Source organism: Condylostylus longicornis, unplaced genomic scaffold (assembly GCF_029603195.1).
Source record: "Condylostylus longicornis isolate FDR11 unplaced genomic scaffold, ASM2960319v2 ptg000004l, whole genome shotgun sequence".
In the NCBI taxonomy this organism is placed as follows: Eukaryota; Metazoa; Arthropoda; class Insecta; order Diptera; family Dolichopodidae; genus Condylostylus; species Condylostylus longicornis.
This window is the reverse complement of record NW_026577973.1, coordinates 1,545,303-1,563,995: the sequence shown is the minus strand read 5'-3', so window position 1 is coordinate 1,563,995 and position 18,693 is coordinate 1,545,303. Positions and strand designations below refer to the sequence as shown.

The 18,693-nt window shown below is 27.4% G+C and overlaps 4 protein-coding genes across 5 annotated transcripts; 2 read left to right on the top strand and 2 right to left on the bottom strand.

Moving 5' to 3' along the window:
- Positions 1 to 1,476: 1,476 nt before the first annotated feature.
- On the bottom strand, positions 1,477 to 3,243 carry LOC129612411 (SCAN domain-containing protein 3-like). The gene has a single exon (XM_055525995.1). The coding sequence runs from the start codon at positions 3,241 to 3,243 to the stop codon at positions 1,477 to 1,479; it is 1,767 nt and encodes a 588-aa protein (XP_055381970.1).
- A 3,543-nt stretch (positions 3,244 to 6,786) lies between these two features.
- Positions 6,787 to 8,055, top strand: LOC129610341 (apolipoprotein D-like). The gene has a single exon (XM_055522889.1). The coding sequence runs from the start codon at positions 6,923 to 6,925 to the stop codon at positions 7,745 to 7,747; it is 825 nt and encodes a 274-aa protein (XP_055378864.1). The 5' UTR covers positions 6,787 to 6,922; the 3' UTR covers positions 7,748 to 8,055.
- A 674-nt stretch (positions 8,056 to 8,729) lies between these two features.
- Positions 8,730 to 18,039, bottom strand: LOC129609988 (N-alpha-acetyltransferase 40). Of its 2 annotated transcripts, XR_008697067.1 has the most exons (4): positions 17,575 to 18,039; positions 17,325 to 17,523; positions 9,628 to 10,148; positions 8,730 to 9,394 (listed from the first exon to the last, which is right to left on the bottom strand). XR_008697067.1 is itself a non-coding variant. In XM_055522285.1 (2 exons), the coding sequence occupies exons 1-2, from the start codon at positions 17,931 to 17,933 to the stop codon at positions 17,292 to 17,294; spliced, it is 591 nt and encodes a 196-aa protein (XP_055378260.1). In that variant the 5' UTR covers positions 17,934 to 18,039. The 2 variants fall into 2 exon arrangements, 1 of the variants encoding a protein (XP_055378260.1); XM_055522285.1 differs by lacking the exons at positions 8,730 to 9,394; positions 9,628 to 10,148 and having other exon boundaries at positions 17,292 to 17,523.
- LOC129610000 (pterin-4-alpha-carbinolamine dehydratase) lies at positions 16,153 to 17,304 on the top strand. Its single transcript, XM_055522298.1, has 2 exons — positions 16,153 to 16,583; positions 16,916 to 17,304. Exons 1-2 carry the CDS (start codon positions 16,446 to 16,448, stop codon positions 17,213 to 17,215), a joined length of 438 nt encoding a protein of 145 aa, XP_055378273.1. The 5' UTR covers positions 16,153 to 16,445; the 3' UTR covers positions 17,216 to 17,304.
- Positions 18,040 to 18,693: the final 654 nt, after the last annotated feature.

Below are 18,693 nucleotides of genomic sequence, written 5' to 3'. Positions count from 1 at the left end.
TTTTTATAATGAGGACTATCTTTTGATTTTTTGGATGGGGAACAAATATTCGAAAGAGGGACCCTTTTTCAATTCCTATATTTCATAAAAACACATGGTTCTAGTTTTCGCATTAATATTTTTAAATAATTCTTTTGAATTTGAAATGTTATGGTAAGCACTAACAATTGTTAAGTTGTTGATATTAATATTGGAATGTGTCAGACACAAATGTACTTCGATCATCAATATTAACTTCTAAATACACATTTATTTAAAAAGAAATTAATTTTTCGAAGAAATCCTGAAAAGGAAGCGGTGTTAAAAACTTAAATGACAGAAAAAGAAAACCAGAACAAAATAAATCAATTTTATAAATTTTTCGCATCCTATCACAATGAATCTTTGCCCCAATTTTATTTTAATGATATTATGTATGTACATACATATGCATGTACATATCATAGGATAAAATTTTTCTTTAAACGTAAAATAAATCAAAATCCTCTATAATTATTCTATATAGATTATAGAATATAAATATGTACGTGATGCATATTGCATTTCCAAACGCAAATAAAAATTTATTTTTGTTCTTAATATTTTATTAAAAATTTTTTTTCATTTTGTTTTCTATAATTTATTACAAATTTTTTTTTAAATTTCATTGTATAACTAGCAGGTCTTACACAATTTTATAGAATTAAAAAGTCAAAGTAACTTAATTATTCAAAAATAAATTTAAAGAAAAGAGTATTGGCTCGAAATTTTGCAATATTTCATTTAAGATAAATTTTAATACAATACCGAACATTTATATTTAGTTTTTCAATTCAACAATATTACGGGAATGTCTACATATTGTATAATAAACATTTTGAAAGTTCAAATAATTCAAACGTGAAAATAATAAATGATTAAATATATACATACTCGTAAGTGTGTATTTAAAAATTGATTTCCTTCTTAATTCAATTATACTTAAAGTAAAAGCAATAATTTTTTTATACGCACGTAACATCTGCTTGCATACAATAATTTCCGCTCACTTTAATTTTAAATACATACCTACCGCTGCAATGCGCTCTAAACATTAAAGCTTAGTCCAGAGGTTCCCAAACTATTTTCTCTCGTAGACCCCTTGTCGTGTTTTTCATTTTTTGGTAGACCCCCAACTATTGTCTTTGAAAAATTTACATTTCTAACAGCAGTAAGGTACCCCTTATGATGTTAGAAAGTTAAATAAAAAACATAATCAATTTGGTTATTAAATTTAAATAATTTAATTATCAAATTTAAATAAAAGTAAAGTAATTCTTACATGAACGAACCCAACAAAATATAAATTAAACTTAAATAAAAATAAAGTACTTCTTACATGAGCAAAACTAAAAAAAAAATTAATTCAATATTATACATATCATTAAACTTTTTCGGTCAATATTATCACATATTATTTTTAAAATACATCACATTTTTAGAAAAAATAAAAATAATTTAATGAGAGGGATGAATTTGATGATTTGATAATAAACTATCAATGTTTGGCTTTAATTTAGTGAGGTTTAACCTCAAATCTCCTCGGTTAATAATATCTAGTTTGTTTCTTTTTTTGGTTATGAGATTCATAACTGCGCTAAACCCCCTTTCTACAAGATATGAAGATGGGAAAGCAATTAAAAACTTTCTTACAACAATCCATAAATTAGGATAAGTAGCAGGTATGTCCTTTTGAAGCCAAAATTGTTGGTATCCCCTTCTAAACTGTACCTTTAGCTCTTCGTTAGTACTAACTCCAATTAATTCCTCCTGTAAGGTAACATCCATTTCCTCAATCTCACCAAATGGATCAATTATCCATTGGGGTATTACAAGCGTTAAAATATCTTCAAATCTAGTCTCAAAATCTGAATATAGCGAATCCAAATGTTGAACATAAATTAAAACATCGTCTTCTTGGCATATTTCCGGTGACAAATTAGGAAACTGGGAAAATTCATAACGTCCGATGTTTTGCTTCATTATCTTAATTCTGGCAAGAAATGCAGAGATTATAGATTTGGTTTTTATTAAGTTTAAATTATCACCTTGCAATTGCAAGTTCACCCCATTAAATTTAGCAAATAAATCAGTTAGATAAGCTATATCTGTTTTTCTATTTACTAAGTTTTCTTTCAAATTTTCATCATGACTTTCGAGAAACTCCAAAACAGTTTCAAAAAGTGCAAAAAATCTGGAGAGACATAATCCTCTTGAAAGCCAGCGTACATTTGTGTGAAAAAGGAGTTGGGTAAAATTTTCATCGTTTTCTTCACACAACTGCGCAAATAATCGCGTATTTAACGCATTATTTCGAATACTGTTAACAGCATCGATCACAAATTGAAGAGATTCATGTAATCTTGAATTTAAATTTTTAGCAACTAAATGTTGTCTGTGGATGACGCAATGAATCGCTAGTACTCCAGGTACATTTTTTTTTAAAAAACTTATAAATCCACGATAACGCCCAACCATGGCGGGTGCTCCATCTGTGGCAATCGATATTATATTTTTCAAAGGAATTTCCTTTTCTAAAAAATAATCCTGTAAAACATTAAATATTGTTTCACCTTTTGTATCAGCAACCAAATTTCTGGCAAACAACAATTCTTCGTACATATTTTCATTCATGATAAAGCGAACATATGCCAATAGCAAAGCTTCATTACCCGGCAAAGTTGACTCATCCAGCTGTATGGAAAAATTAGTCGTTTTCAAAAATTTGCACAAGAAGCTTTCAACATCACTACTCATTTCATCGATACGCCTTTGAACTGTGTTGTTACTTAAAGGAATTTTCTTAATTATATCAAATGAAGGCTTGTGTAGAACAGTTTTTAAAACTTCTTCAACAGCTGGCATAATTAAATCTTCACCAATGGTATGCGGTTTTCCGGTTTTTGCTATGAGTAATGAAATATTATAGGATGCTCTCAACCCATCATTGTTTTTTTGTGACGTTGAAGCCAACATTTTATCCAACGTGGGTCTGTTCCGAAGTTTTTCTTTAAGACCTTGAAAAAATTTCAAATCTTTATCAACATAATCAGGGTGACATCTCTTCAGATGATCTTGGAGCTTTGACGGCTTCATAGCGTCATTACCTAAAGTTTTGCTGCATATAAGGCATAATGGCAATTGCTGGTCCAATAATGATGGGATAAACCCAAATTTTAAATAATCAACATTGTACTGCCTGCATTTCTTTTTTGATTCACTCATGTTCTGTGGGGTTATCTATGAACAAAATTAATCCATTAACTTTTTAAGAATCTGGCAGTGCAATAATAATACTGATTTCTTAAAAATTAAGTACAAAACAACAAGTACTTATGTACTTATTATTAAGTACTTTTCTGGAAAACAAAATTTTATTCAATACACGAGACCAAAATATGTAATACGAAAGATTTGCTTTAATTTCAAACGGCAAAAAAATGTACAATAATGCTGAACGTAGCCTATATTGAATCGTAATACACTTTCATATATTTTGTTGTTTTTGTGTAGCTGACTTCGACAAAATATATGAAATTAAGAGAAAAAGTGTGCTACGCATCAATAGCGTACGTTCAGCATTTTACATGTATTTATTTGCCTGAACCAACCGTTTATTTTTGAATATTTTTTTGCGGACGAAAAAAGTGACAAAAAAAACAAAAAAAATATATAGTTAAAAAACTTTATTTTTCTCTATTTTTTAAGCATGTATCAGTTGAAGTTCGAATTTAAGAAAGAAGAAATGGAATACAAAAAAAAAAAAACAAATAATTTTTTTTTCCTTTTCATTTGAATTTTTCATTCATAATTTGTAAACGTTAACTTTGTACTCTGATTAATGTTTTTTTTTTCAAAATTAAAATTAAAAATAAGAAAAAAATAGCAAAAGTTTTATAGAATTTTACTTTTCAGTTTTGTTTTCTAGCAATATCTATATAATAATGTAGCATGTACTTACTGTTCTCCGTAATTCTCAGACAAAATTATATTATTTCACTTTATTTTAATTTAACAAACTTATATTTTTACTTTTTTTTTCAAAAAATCATGATTTTATTACATTCTAAGTAATCTAAAAACACAAGCAATTAATATGCCAATTTCTATTTTTTTATTCTCCAACTAAAACAGTTCCATTTCCACTATATTTCAGTTTATTATTCTTTTCGAAATTAAATTTCAAATTCGAAAAAAAAAAAACAAAAAATTTTCTATCTTACACACACAGTTGAAGTGGGAGTTTAAACGAAGGAAGAAACGAAATGAAAAAAGTAAAACAAATGAAACACACTTATTTTTTTTTCTTTAATTTGAATTTTTCGTAAAAATATTTTTCCGTTTAATTTGAATTTTTGGTTTATAAATGAAAAAGCATATTGTCTTTCAAAAAGGGAATTTTTCATTGTATAGACCCTCATTTTCATTTCGTAGACCCCCCTTTTCATTTGATAGACCCCCAAATTTTTTTTTCACCTTCGTAGACCCCCAGCAGGTCTTCGTAGACCCCTGGGGGTCTATATAGACCACTTTGGGAATCACTGGCTTAGTCATTTAATTTTATACTGAAATAAATAAAGAAACAAACATTACAGTTATATACTATATATTGTTTATAAATTGTACAAATGTAATAAATTTAATTGAGATTAAGTAACTTGAATGATTCAATTTAAATATTATTTATATACAAATACATATGTATATGTATGTATGTATGTATATGTATCAACAATACTTCAAAAAAGTTTATGCCTTCGTCATATTATCATGAAGTGAGTCTATTCTATAGTCATTTTCAGAATACCTATACATATGTACATGTACCTCATACTTATACATAGTCTTTCGAAAACAATAACATTATAAAAAGAAAATTATTGTAATATTGTAATATTATATAAATTCATACCACGATCTACATAATATGTACTTATACTATGTACTCCGCTTTAAAAAAAATTACAGGAAGAATTTATTAAATTTCGTTCAAACGAAATTATTATGAATATAATATAACTACGATAAATAGAACATTTTGACTGCTCAGTCAGTTATTGTGACTAAATACAACATTTTATTCAGTTATGTATAAAAATCTGGCAAAGTTAAAAAATCTAGCATTATGAGTAAAAAATCTGGTCATCTGGCAAACCTTTGAAAAATCTAAAAAGTCAGATAAATCTGGCAATATAGAAACGTTACTTGATACTTATGAAACTGATGGTTGCTTTTTTGCAACTGTATTTTTTATAACGCCTATTTAGAGCATAAGCACAATGAAGCTTAGTTAAAAAAATTTTATTTATTTAACGTAACGAAAAAATAAACTTTGGCTAATACGACGATTCTGCTAGATATTTTTGTACGTCATAAAATATCTTATGTTAATACAAACAAATATAATATATATACAAACAAATATGTACATATATGCATAACAAAAATATTTATTGTTACGAAATGATAATAAGTAATTTTTATCCTAATATTATAAATATTATTAGCAAATCGATAAAATTTTCAAGTTAAGAAATTTACTTTCTTTAAAATTAATACTCATAGCTATATACACACTACCTGTAGTTTTATTCTATCTCTTAATGACTCATTAGGTATATAAATTTAAATTTTCAACGAATATAGGCTGCCTTAAGACAAGCAAATATAAACAGCAATAACTTTACCTACCTAAATTGTGAATAACGTTAATTTACAACAATAAAATAACATTATTGTGAGATTATGATTATTCTAGTTGTATTTGAAGATTTAAAATGAATTAACTTATTTATAAGAAACGGCATATAATGTACATAGGTATATATTTTTCATATATTATATGGTAGATAAACAAAACACATAAATTATAACGTTATGGTCATAAGGCGAAAAATTTTTAACTTAAAATTTTCTTTATTCAATTCAATTTCAAATTTAACAAAATATACACCAAAGCAGAAATGCAAAGTCTTCTGTAATTTTTTATGTCAATTGTATTTTGGAAATGTATCTACTATATTATAACAACCATATTAACACAAAAAATTTACATAAATGTAAATATTTGCAAAGAGTTGCCATTAATATTTTATTCATAGAAGTCTCTTTTGCAAATTTATTTTGCTGCTATTCTAAAAAAAAATTAAATCCGAAGACGAATAAATGAGAATAAAATAATAATTCTGAGCTCTTGGAATATGTACACGAAAAATACACGAAGCCCTTTTTAAAATTTATGAAAATCGTTATTATTTTTATTTACATAAGTACAATACTTTAAATACTATGTATTATGATTACTCGTATATAAATTATGAAATGATCTATTGAAAATTCCAATTTATCACAATACGGTATGATAAATTTCATTATTTTTGAAATATTAAAGGAGTAACGAAGTTTGGGATCGTAGTCGTAACATCAGTCAATTATTCAGTTGTAACTTGCTTATTGTCTGCGTCTACAAAAATTAAATAAATTTCTCTGGAAAAAATTTCATTGCCTTTTTATATAACGTATGTGCCTATATAGTAGGTACGTACTTATGTATGTATGTATATACCCAACATTATATTATTCTGTTTACCACAAAATCTAATAACTAAGCACCAATCATGTGTGAATCATACAGGCAAACTAAAAGAGAATTTTACAATAATGACATGATAACCTTTAGATGAAAATAAAAATAAAGCACAAATCACAATAATGAAAACAATTCAGAAGAAAATAAAAATAAATAAACTCATTTTCAGAATTCTATAGCTCAGTCAGTTGCGATCATTTAACCGATAAAGAACAATTTTTTATGAAACAAAAGTAAAGCGACAATAATATTTCAAAGCTGTTATAGAAGTGAAGAAAAATTATTCTATTTTTAGTAAAAGACAGATAAACAAAGATGCTTAAGTTTTTAGTATTACTGGGATTTTGCTTTGGCTTTACTTTAAGCCATACATATCATTCTGGGCAATGCCCTTCTGTTGAACCACAATCCGGCTTTGAAATGAGTAAATTCTTAGGAGTTTGGTATGCCGTACAGAAAACTTCTACAGCATCAAGCTGTTTAATATATAATATAACAAGGGGTGAAGAACCAGGAGAATACAAAATTCAACAAACATCACAACATCTTATATTAGGATTGACTCCATTGAAACATAATTATAGTTATACTGGCGACATTACTGTACCAGATAATGATATACCAGCAAAAATGAAAGTCAAATTTCCATTAAATATTGCTGGCAGTTCATCATTTACAGTTTTTATGACAGACTATGAAAATTATGGCGGAATATTTTCATGTCAAAAATTGGGACCATTTCATCGTCGAAGTGCAACTTTATTATCTAGAACAAAAATTCTAGATAGAATATATATTGACAAATTAAGAAATCGCTTAGCTTCATCTTTAGTTGATCCCTTTGATTTAAGTATAATAAACCAAACCGGTTGTCCGGGTCCAGAAAGTGGTGGTGTTAATATTGGCATTGATGATGAAACATTTTCAGCTCATAACGTTGCAAATGTTTTCCGTAAAGCAGGGGAAAAAATTGGTGATGGTGTAGAATATACAATTAGTGCAGGAAAAAAATTATACAATAAAGTAAGTGATAAAGAATCAACATCAAACCATGGTGGTGATTCATTAGTAATTTATGAAAAAATAAGAGACTTAAGAGAATATCCAGCAGAGAAAGACTCAGAATGGATTACAGTTTAAAGTTATTAAATCCAATATACACATTCATACACATGTGTATGGATATAAATATGAGAACCATATAAGGGAACGCTATAATCTGACAGATACTCAAAAAAGTACTAACTATAAGACAAAATAAAACTCATTCCTGATTTTCTTTTTCTGTTCAAAATTATTGACATTATTTTTCACTATATAGTACATATGTATATCATGCTTTTGGATAAAGTTAATTAAGGTTAGTGAAAATAAATGTTTTGTGTATTAAATTACGTTAAAATATATAGAAAATTATGTTTAATAAAATAAATTAATTTTTTATTATATTTGCTATGCAAATTATTTGTCCTTTTCTAAAATATTAAATATTCCTCACTAGATAAATAAATTGACAGACACAAGCTTTTGTTTTTGAACAAAAAACTAACATATCTACATATTTATAAATACACACAAACAGTTGCATTATAATCTTGCTGTATTTTGTAGAACTTAAATTGCGATTTTAAATATATTTATTATAGATAGTGTTAAAAGGTTATCAAAATATTTTAATTACATTTTAATTCCTAAGTATGTGTATTATATATTCATTTTATGTATGTTTTTAGAAGAAGTTAATTCAAATCATAAAAACTTATTGTTTGCAAAGAAAAATCAAAACAGACCTTTTCTCTGCAAAAGCGTTTCAGCAACTTAAGTTTTGTGACGCACTTTTTCGTTTTCCTCTATACATATATTTTGATTGCTGCACTCATTTCTATAGGAAACAAACTAAAAAATATGCTTTAAAAGCCCATAAAAGAAATTTATTTAGTCACTTCGATTATATGCATGCTAGTGTTCAGGCATTTTTTATTTTCAGAATGTTTTTAAAAAGTTAAATCAGTATGAAATACTGCATCATGTATGCAAACACTGTCTTACATACTACCACCTTAAATGTACATAAATAACAAAAATCTAAAAACTTGCACAACTAATGGAATAAATAATAAAATTTAAATATAAACTCTTTTGCAAAATTAACAATCGGTCGCGAAGTCAAGCTACAGAATCAAAAATCTTTCATAATGAATAACTATAATAATGTGAAAATTCTTAATTTTGATTTGATTGTTAATCAAATCTTTATACCATAATTATACACACACCATATCGCTGATTATTAAAATATAACCCGACCCGACAAAATCTAATCGACGAAACCTCTATACATAGTATAATGTTAATTGTAAGTATCTCAAAACAGTTTTTTGTTTTTCACAAGAAAAATATTTCTTTTTATTTGCTTGAGTTTGTTTTTTTAGCTATTACAACCATCGTACATAAATACCTGCGTATTAATATTATTGTTACGGAAACTTTATTAGTTATATCTAAAATAAAGATTCGTTTGCATTTAAGACATATGTATTCTCATATAAGTTAAAAGGACTAATTTGCTTCAATCGTAACTGAGTCATCATTATTAGATACATTGCCATTGGATAAAACAGGTGTATTTGAAATTGCAGGTGAACCTCCTGGATTGGAAATCGACTCAATTTGTTGTACTGGAACCAAACCACTTACAAGAGGTGGATTTTGAACGAACAAACCAATATTAGAAAGTGGCAAATTAAAAGAACCGACATCATACCTAATAACCGGTTGTACCAGTTTCTGTAAAAGAAAAAAATGTAAAATTATAATTTTTTAAACATAAGCATTAACACATAGTTATAAAAACAAAATTATAATGTTTATGTCATTTTATAAATAGCAGAAAGTAAGTAAAAACCCTTACTCATTGCTACATAATACAGTCATCAAATTATTGAGTTTCTTCTTAAAACTACATACAATACGAAAGAATATTCACAATTTTGATGTAATATAAAATAATAAAATCATACCGATTCCAATACCGGAACAACTGGATTATGAGTTTGCAGAGTGCTGTAAGATAATCCACGTCCATCGTTAGCGACAGCTTGAAGCACGGATGATGAATATATCGATGGAATTTCCCTTGATTTTAAAATTGTCGCCGGTCCTAGTGCGATAAGTGGTGCAACATCTGCAGATACAAGAATTGCAAAGCATACTACAATAAGGATCTCTTTTAACACCATTTTGTATGCTTTAAATTTTTAGTGCTTTACTTGATTACTTTGAAGTGAACAAATAAACTAAGTCATGTACGATGGAAGACTACCCTTTTTATATTTACGTTTTTAATAAACAATTATTTATTGTATAATAGTTCGCATATACACTCATATATGTACATATATTATTACATGTGTTTTGATGCATTGAAGTGTAATTATTTCTAGTTTTTGATCATAAAATTTTTTAGATCATCTTCAATGATATCTAGGTATTTTCCTTTTTCAATAAAATGATCATATCAAACTGGTTCTCTCGTAGGTACCTACAAATATAAAGTAAATTAATGCAACCCAAAATCCAGTTAACAGTAAATTAAAGTTACATAGTCATAAATTTAATCGATACAAAAAAAATTAATCTCATTTATAAATTTTTTATTATGCAAAGACTTTGTTTTCCATAGCAATTTTCACAACAATATACATATGTATATGTATGTGTAAGCAGATAATAACTGAATCTATGCGTGGTATGGTATTGTCTTTGCACTCTCACAATTGTTTGTTATCCTAGGTCACCATCGTTTATGTATAATATATTCAGTATAAACGAATGAGTGTGCTTTAAATGTCGTTTAAAATAAATTAAAAACTTTTCTGTAATTGATATTAAAATTTAACAAAAGAACTTTATATTTTTATCGAACTGCAATAAAAGTAATCATGTACATATGTATATATTTATGTCATGCATTTATGTACATCTTACATAAAAAATATTTTTACCATAGAGTCAGTTTTTAAAATACATATTTTATAGAAAGGGACAAATTAAATAAGTTTTTCTTCAATATGTTAAGAGCCATTTGAGGAAACATTCGTTAAATGTTCGTAATTTACTTGCAAAGAAAATAAAACTTTGAAGTTTACAAAGTTTTCTACAAAATCTACTCTCCATTTAAAATTCTATTTATAACAAAATTTTTCAAAGCTCGTTTTTGCGTTTTGATACCTCGTCCAGCAAAAAAATTCTTCGAACGAAACTTGTAGAGAACGTCCACATCTTTTTTATTACCTCTTGTTACCTTTGAATAAACAGCTCAGCTAACAAATTTTTGAAACCGGCAGGACATTCAGTTTCCAAGGCAGTTCCTCAATGGCAATACGTATATCGCTTGCTAAGTTTTTTGAATAGTTTTAATGATTAAAAAAATGTTTAAACAATATTTGAAGATCTATTTGAAACTTCATAGATCATACTTTTTTCGAAACTCCATAGATCATACATATCTAAATTATCCCTCATTAACCAGACTTTTTCAAATCTCAAGACACATTATCATACTGTAATAAAATTGCTTTCGATAAACTAAGCTTAATATGAACCTGAACAAGGTGTGAAGTGTAAGTGAAAGCAAATTATGTTTATAAATAATATAACACATACATATCTTACGTAAAAACATACATATAAAGTAAGCTGCAAACTTAAGACGATTTAGTACTTGAGTATTGTATTGAGTACTCAAAGCTGGAGGATTAACTGCTGGAGGAAAGGGTAAGTGCCTGCACGGTTCTCTACACCTGCAAGAAAATGGTTGGGAAGCCAAGGGGGAAACCTAGCATAATTAGTACCAACCAAACAAGCAAACCAATGGTCCTATTCTAACTAAGATATCGTTAACCAAGTAAAATCATATAAAAACTATTTTTGAAGTTAAGAATGTAGCATAAATAATACTTAACACAAGAATCGCATTTAGCACAGGGGTTCAATTTGATCTTTTGATTAAATTATTGTTAAAATTTAAAAAAGAATTAGACAAAAAAAAAGAATTGCAAAATCTAGCATTTGAGAATAGATTTGACCTGAACAAGAATTAAATTTAGGCGTAATAGTAGCTAATTATAATGTATGTATGTATATATATGTCCGGAAATTTCTACGCTAACAGAATATTAATTTGTGGTTAAACGGGCATCGATAAGGAATAAGTATAGCTTTAATATGTAATCTTGTATAATTACAAAAGAGTTACACTGTAAGATAATTCAATACACTTTAAAATAATTCAAGAGATACATACATCTTAAGATAATTCAAACTTAATAAAATAGGATCAAACCCATGGTTTGTAAGGTTCAAAAGGTGAAAGTACTATTATAAAACATTAATTAATTTCATTTATATCGCAAAAAATTTCAAAGATTGCATACATTTAGAATGAGCAATCTTTAAAATAAAACCAAAAAACATTAAAAGAGGCGTTAACATAATGTTCGAATTTGTGTGAGTTAGGAAAAATTAATGACACGGCATTTACCGTTAGCTTTCGTCATTTGTAGAAACATGGAAATTTTGTCGTTTCGGAAATATATGTCGCCAAAAATTCGAGTGGAGTTGCAAAAAAATTTCTTTTAACGAAATTAATAATTTAATAGTGTCTAAAAGCTGTTAAAATTCCAGATTCCTACAACCTGAGGTTTATGACAAAAACAGTATCAAAAATTTGAAAAAAACCGCGTTTTAGATAATGGTTAAACATTTTGCTTTTTAAAGAACGCTGTCCCGCGATAAAGAAAGCTTGCCACTCACTTCGGGTAATTGCCATACAACTCCGAAAGTCAACTTTGGAAAGTAATATTTGGAAAAATATTAAAGCTAGATTTATAAAACTAGTAGTCTTGTGTCCACCTATTGATCAGACATAATATTCAGGAAGTTTCTAATCAGTGGTTTAACAGGTTCAAGTAATTGCCTCAGATTGTCAAACTGCAGGGTACTATTCTGTCGGTTTTACTTGTTTATTACTTACATTTTGTTAAATTGAACTAATATCTTTATTTTTTATTGAAATAAAAACTATTTGATACTTTCATGCATACGTACATATGCATTATATAGCGAATTTTTTGAAATTTTTATATAAAGTTATTTCTCAGTTTAACTCCCTTATAAAAACTTCTCGGCACGTTTACATAACAAAATATGTATATAATTTTTACAAGTTTTGCCACCCAGGCTCTATAACATGTTATTTATATGTATATCGTATGAAGTCTATACAGGTTTTGCCAACAAATTAAATAAACCTGTCATTGCATAATATTCGTTCTAAGAATTGTTATGTTATTTGACATTTTATGTCATATGTATTGCACATTTTATTTGATATTGTTATTTTGTTATTTGAAATGGAGTTAGCAAGAAAATATACTTCGTGAATGAAACATAATTCATAACACATAATATGAAATAAAGTACTCAAAGAAGAGAACAAAACATAGTGATTTTGCTTTTTACTTTTCTAATAAACTAATGTTCTGAGCTTTAGTAACCAAAAAAGTTTTGCAGAACTTTCCTCAGAAAATACTATTCAGAAAAAAAAATATGGTGTATGCATAATAGATTCTATGCATTATTTGTTTGCTAATAGATTTTTAGCATTCAAATCGTTTACGTCCGAGGTTACAAAATCACAATTTTGTAATATTTCAAATAAATAAATGTTAGTTGTAATGACGCGTTAGGGTTCTTTTAGGAAAATATCATTGTTATCAATTAGTCTACCAAACGGCCAGGTGGCAAGAAGGATGATGAATAACAAAGATGTAGTAGTCGTTTTTTGAAAAATTTTCAGTCTTTCTATTCAAAATTTTTTGCTCGAGTAGTTATTATTTGAAAACGGTAAGTCTCACACTTATCATAGCTAAACTGTGATGCAGGTCTATCAATTGCGACTCACCCATACGATTTTTTATGACATGTATAATTGTATAGCAGCTTAATCAATAGGTCTGTCTGGTATAAGAAAGTTTTTAATTGGGATTATACTTTTTGTTTTCCCAAAGTTTATTTTTTTTTCAATTTTTCCGTCCGCTTTTTTTTTTAAATAAGAATTATTTTCTTTTTGCGAGGAATTACGTCATTGTTTCTCATTTTAAAGTTGTTTTAAGTTTTATCCCAGAAAGACCTAATATGAATGCATTCTTGCGGGGCTTTATACTAGTATATTTAGTACAGTATAAAGCTATTCATGAACAGCTAAAACAAAACGATAAGGCGTACAGAGCTGCAAAATTTTTATCTTTTAAAATATCTAACAGTAAATATGATAAAATAGTAATGTCTATTATTCGGCATTTATTAAACAGTACCTTACGTTCTCTATACATTTCAATTTCCTTACTTTACCGATTTACATTCAAATAAAAACCTTACATTTTAAGAACTTATTTTAATATCAAAAGCAATAATTTTTTGGCTTAATTAAATTTATAACCTTTTCAAGATACAAAAATTTAAAAAAACGAGTTAAATATTAATAATAAATAAGCCTGAGGACAACTTTACTGAGATATTTTTTTGACAACTTCAAAGTATATGTTAAAAATAATTAAATGTGTCAAAAAAAATTAAAAAATATTTGATAACAAAATAAAGCTTATTATTTTATTAACTGAAATTTAGATAGGGATTTAAAGTAGACTATTAGTACTAATAGATACTTGTATTATTTTTGAATTGCTTTCCGTCATAAACGAATATTTGAGTATGTGCAAGCTCTTAATACTGTCAATGTCACAATTTCAAAAAATATTAAACATTTTTAAATATTTCTCTTTTTTAGTGAAATTTAAAATAAAGTTTAAAGCACAAGACTGGCAACAACAAGATCATATTAATATATTCGTTACAAATCTGGCCAACAAAAATTTAAAACTAGGGTTGAGATTTTGAAGATTTGACAACCTTAGATAATTTCACAACTTTTTAGATTTCGACAATCTTGCATAATGTTATATTTTGTAAGTTATTACAGTTATTACTGAGCCTGAGAGGGTCGCATATGTGAACCCTGTTTCTCATCAAACTTTATCTGACGACACTTAATAAATATGATTTAAGAAATCAGATTGAATATTAAATATAATCGGAATCTTATAAAAATCTTATAATAATCGAAAAATGACCTCAAATTAAATTCGATGAAAAAAATGGAAAACTATTCGGTTATGCTCAGATTTACCATCAGATTTGTAAAAACAATTTGGTATTCATTAAAGTTTATAAAAAATTTGCAATAGTCTAATAGCTTTAGGTTTTCTTTCTTAAACCGTGTATGAGCAGTATTAGATGATGCAATTAAAAACCAAAACGTTCCAAAATTTTTTACTTTGACTTAAGCTTTGAAATTTTTATCGAATTTGAAAATTTCAATTTCAAAATCAGCTGGACTGGGGCCTTATGTAATTCGATTTTCGTGAAGCGATTTTCGTATTTGCAGAAATGGAAAGGTAACACAAACTGATTGGTGCTTCCTTACAATGTGCACATACAACAATCTATGCTACGCTTGTTACGTACACATGTAATGTACAGAGGTCCAGTAGAACCACGGCAGCCGTTTGTACCTCGAACGAAGAGTTTTTCTTCCTTTTGTTCACGTCTACTTCGGTACTTCATTACTTTGTAAAAATTCCAATTTATAAATGATGGAAACAAAAAGTTCTTTTTAATATTTAGTACACCGGGTTTTATTCATTACTTAGGGGATGTGTTTTTTTTACTTTTTCAGCATATGTAATTACTTTGATTTTGGAATTGATTAAACAAATAATAGCTCGATAATTCCAAAAAAAAAAGTGTATTAACCTCAAAACACAAAAATGCATATACATGTACAAAAGTAACTCTAAAAAGAGAATCATAAGAAACCACATTTAAAGTTTACTCCTCTGTATAATATTTTCTGTCCTTTGCTAGTTTTTTAGTTTTCTAAAAAAACCAAAATATTTTGATTTTTAAAACACTTTTCTTGGTTAGTGGTGAAATGTCTACTTTGAGAGAAACTTGAAGTAAAATGTTTGCAATTTTATATAACTGAATGAAAACATTTGTTCTTTAATAAAATATTTTTACACCACTCAGCCACAAATATTTTTTTCGAATTTTTAGTGTTCAGTGTGTTTAGGCAAAATTAGAACGTGTTTTGGAGCCTTTTTTGTCGCACAGTTTCTAGGTTTCATTTATATATCTTGATGATCAAAAATTTAAATGTATATAACTTTTAGGTTAATGTATTTAAACGAAAATGTACGGCGTGCGTATCTGATTGGCGATTCTTAAATAATAGTTTGAAAAAAAAAAATTAATAAATTAAGTACAGTTAACTATCAGAATATTATTTAATAATTGATGTAGGCATTGATAAAAATTGATAGTACATAATTTATAATAATATCAGGTAGGTGGACCCTTCAAACTTGAAAGCTCATTTTTTTTTGTAAAAGCGACTACTCTATAACACTTTAAAACGACAGCGCTGTGTTGTATATGATTTTTATGTGAAAATAAATAATAAGAATTAAAAACAATTTTCTACGAAAAAAATCCAAATTTACAAGCGGCTCTTATTTTCCACTATCCCAATAGAATATATCGAATAAAATTGTACGTGTACACCACATTGTGTAAGGACATTCAATCACTATTAACTGGTTTTCTTTCAACTATAGTCTAAGTTTTCTAAACTAATAAATTCGTATACAATATTAAGTATGTACATACTTATATCCCCTTGAAAAAAATTATATACATACATATGTACATATAAATCATGTTATACCAAAAAGCGTTTGTAAAAGTTGCTGCAAATTATTCAGTTAACACTGTTAAAAGTAAATTATCCCCATTCAGTTACAAAATAAATCGTGAAGTTAGCACAATCCCCTCGCAAGTGAAGAAAGTAAAAATGGTAAGAAAATTTTTTATCAATTTTAAGTGTGGGTTAAAAAGCCAAAATTTGATAATTTAATTACGAGTATTAATTTTGTCACCTTTCAATGAGTGGATAGTTTTTAAAACGAAATTAAATTAAAAAAATTGAATTCTATTAAAATAAATAGAAATTATTTTTGTTTATAGTAATGTAATTGCTTCAACAGGTGGCTGTTAAACCTACCCATTTTTAACGTAGGTACATGTATGTAAATGTATTTATATTTAATGTACATATACATAAATGTATTACTTGCTTTTAAAGATTTCGTATGATTCTGCTTACTATAATGTTATCAATTTTTTAAGGCAAAATTAACCGAAAAGGAGCGTGAAGAAGTGCTAGTTCCACTTTTAAATGAAGGATGGTCTGTGGTGAAAGATCGGGACGCGATTTATAAAGAATTTCTATTTAAAAATTTTAATGAGGCATTTACTTTTATGTCAGGTATAGCTCTAATGGCCGAAAAAATGGATCATCATCCAGAATGGTTCAACGTATACAATAAGGTTCAAATAACAATGTCCACACACGACTGTGGTGGTCTAAGTATGAAAGATATTAAAATTGCAAACTTTATGAACCAAATTGCAAATAGATATCAATGAGCATAAATTATTATATAAAAAAACAAAATTATTTCTAAAAACTATTTGTCATTGTATTGAGATATTAAAATTAATCTTAAAGAACTTTACTTAAAATTTCATAATCTACCTTTTCATTATCATCAGGTGAAGTTTCATCTAGCTTATAATCTAACTTACTAAAAAAAGCTTTTGCATCATAATTATTTCTCAAAACTGTTAGTACTACTTTTTCCATATTCCAAAATTCCGCACACTTTTCCAACGCCGCCATCATAAACCTTCCTAAGCCTATACGTCGAAAATCTTGCTCTATTTGCATTTCATAACTGCAGTAAAAAATTATTATTGGAAGAATAAGTTAAAACAAAAGCAATTACCAGTACAATACTTTTTTTCCATAGTCATGATCGAATCTAAACATTGAATAAGCAATAGGGGTTTTGCGTTTATCAAAAGCAATCAAATATTTTGCCCAATTTTTATTGAGATCCCTTTGTTTAATCTTAGGCTGCCAACCCATAGAACAGGTTTTATAATATAATCCTACATTTCTTTCGGCTAACTTAAAAGCCCATTTTAAAATTTTGGGATCCACGTCGCATTTACTTTTGCAGATTAAGTTAAAAGTTTGCCCATCTTTTTCAAATTTCATTGAATCATCAAATTTTTCCATCGGGTTCTTAGCTTTTGAAGCCATTTCTATAAATTTTTGTTGTGACGAACTTGAAATATCCATTTTTGTGCCCTTAATTTTAAATCAAAGCGAACTGTTAATTAAATACAAAATAAGTTTCGGACCCAATACAACTTCGCGGTCAATTTCGTTTATGTTTATATTGCTATTTTTATTCAATTTATACATACATATGTACCTATTAACCAATTGAAGTTTGACAACTTTTGTAAGGGATGTACCAAAAAGTGAAAAATATGAGCGATATGACAGGTTAAGTAACCTGAAATCAGGTCGAAACTCAAGCTGCGTTTTTAATATTACTTCATTTATGTGCACCCTTATTGTAAATCTCACTCGTACCACTGAAATTCGGAGGAATTACGAATTTCATATTCTGAATTCCGAAGTAGTAGAATTGTGTTCCGAAATTCGTAATAGAGTAATTATGAATCTCACTTGTAATTAATATAAATGTCAAAATTCTACTAGTGAAATTTTAGCCAGTATTCAAGAGTGGTTTGTTAATTTTTTTTAAGTTTTTGTTTTATTTCTGTCATCCAAGTAAAAAGGATTACAAACATCTCTAAAACGTTTCAAAACGTTACAGCAAAGGAAAACGACTTCAATTTAATTAAGGACCTCATCGTGTATCTCGTGAGTAACTATCATATACTTGTATAAAGTTATTTTCGAGTGAAAAAAATTATTTGGTATTGCTTATCTCGTTTTTTTTTCAAATGCATACAAAATTTATTTTGTGTAATTTATATATACTTTGTTTTTGAAACTGAGACGTTCGGTCGATAATTTGAGAAAAAAT

Bases quoted from the DNA above. Each gene is read 5' to 3' on its own strand.
- LOC129609988 (XM_055522285.1), bottom strand. From the start codon at position 17,933: ATGGATATTTCAAGTTCGTCACAACAAAAATTTATAGAAATGGCTTCA. The intron at 17,524-17,574 runs GTAATTGCTTTT...TTTTTACTGCAG, and splicing joins GGAAAAAAAGTATTGTACTG to TTATGAAATGCAAATAGAGC.
- LOC129612411 (XM_055525995.1), bottom strand. From the start codon at position 3,243: ATGAGTGAATCAAAAAAGAAATGCAGGCAGTACAATGTTGATTATTTA.
- LOC129610000 (XM_055522298.1), top strand. From the start codon at position 16,446: ATGTTATACCAAAAAGCGTTTGTAAAAGTTGCTGCAAATTATTCAGTT. The intron at 16,584-16,915 runs GTAAGAAAATTT...CAATTTTTTAAG, and splicing joins AAGTGAAGAAAGTAAAAATG to GCAAAATTAACCGAAAAGGA.
- LOC129610341 (XM_055522889.1), top strand. From the start codon at position 6,923: ATGCTTAAGTTTTTAGTATTACTGGGATTTTGCTTTGGCTTTACTTTA.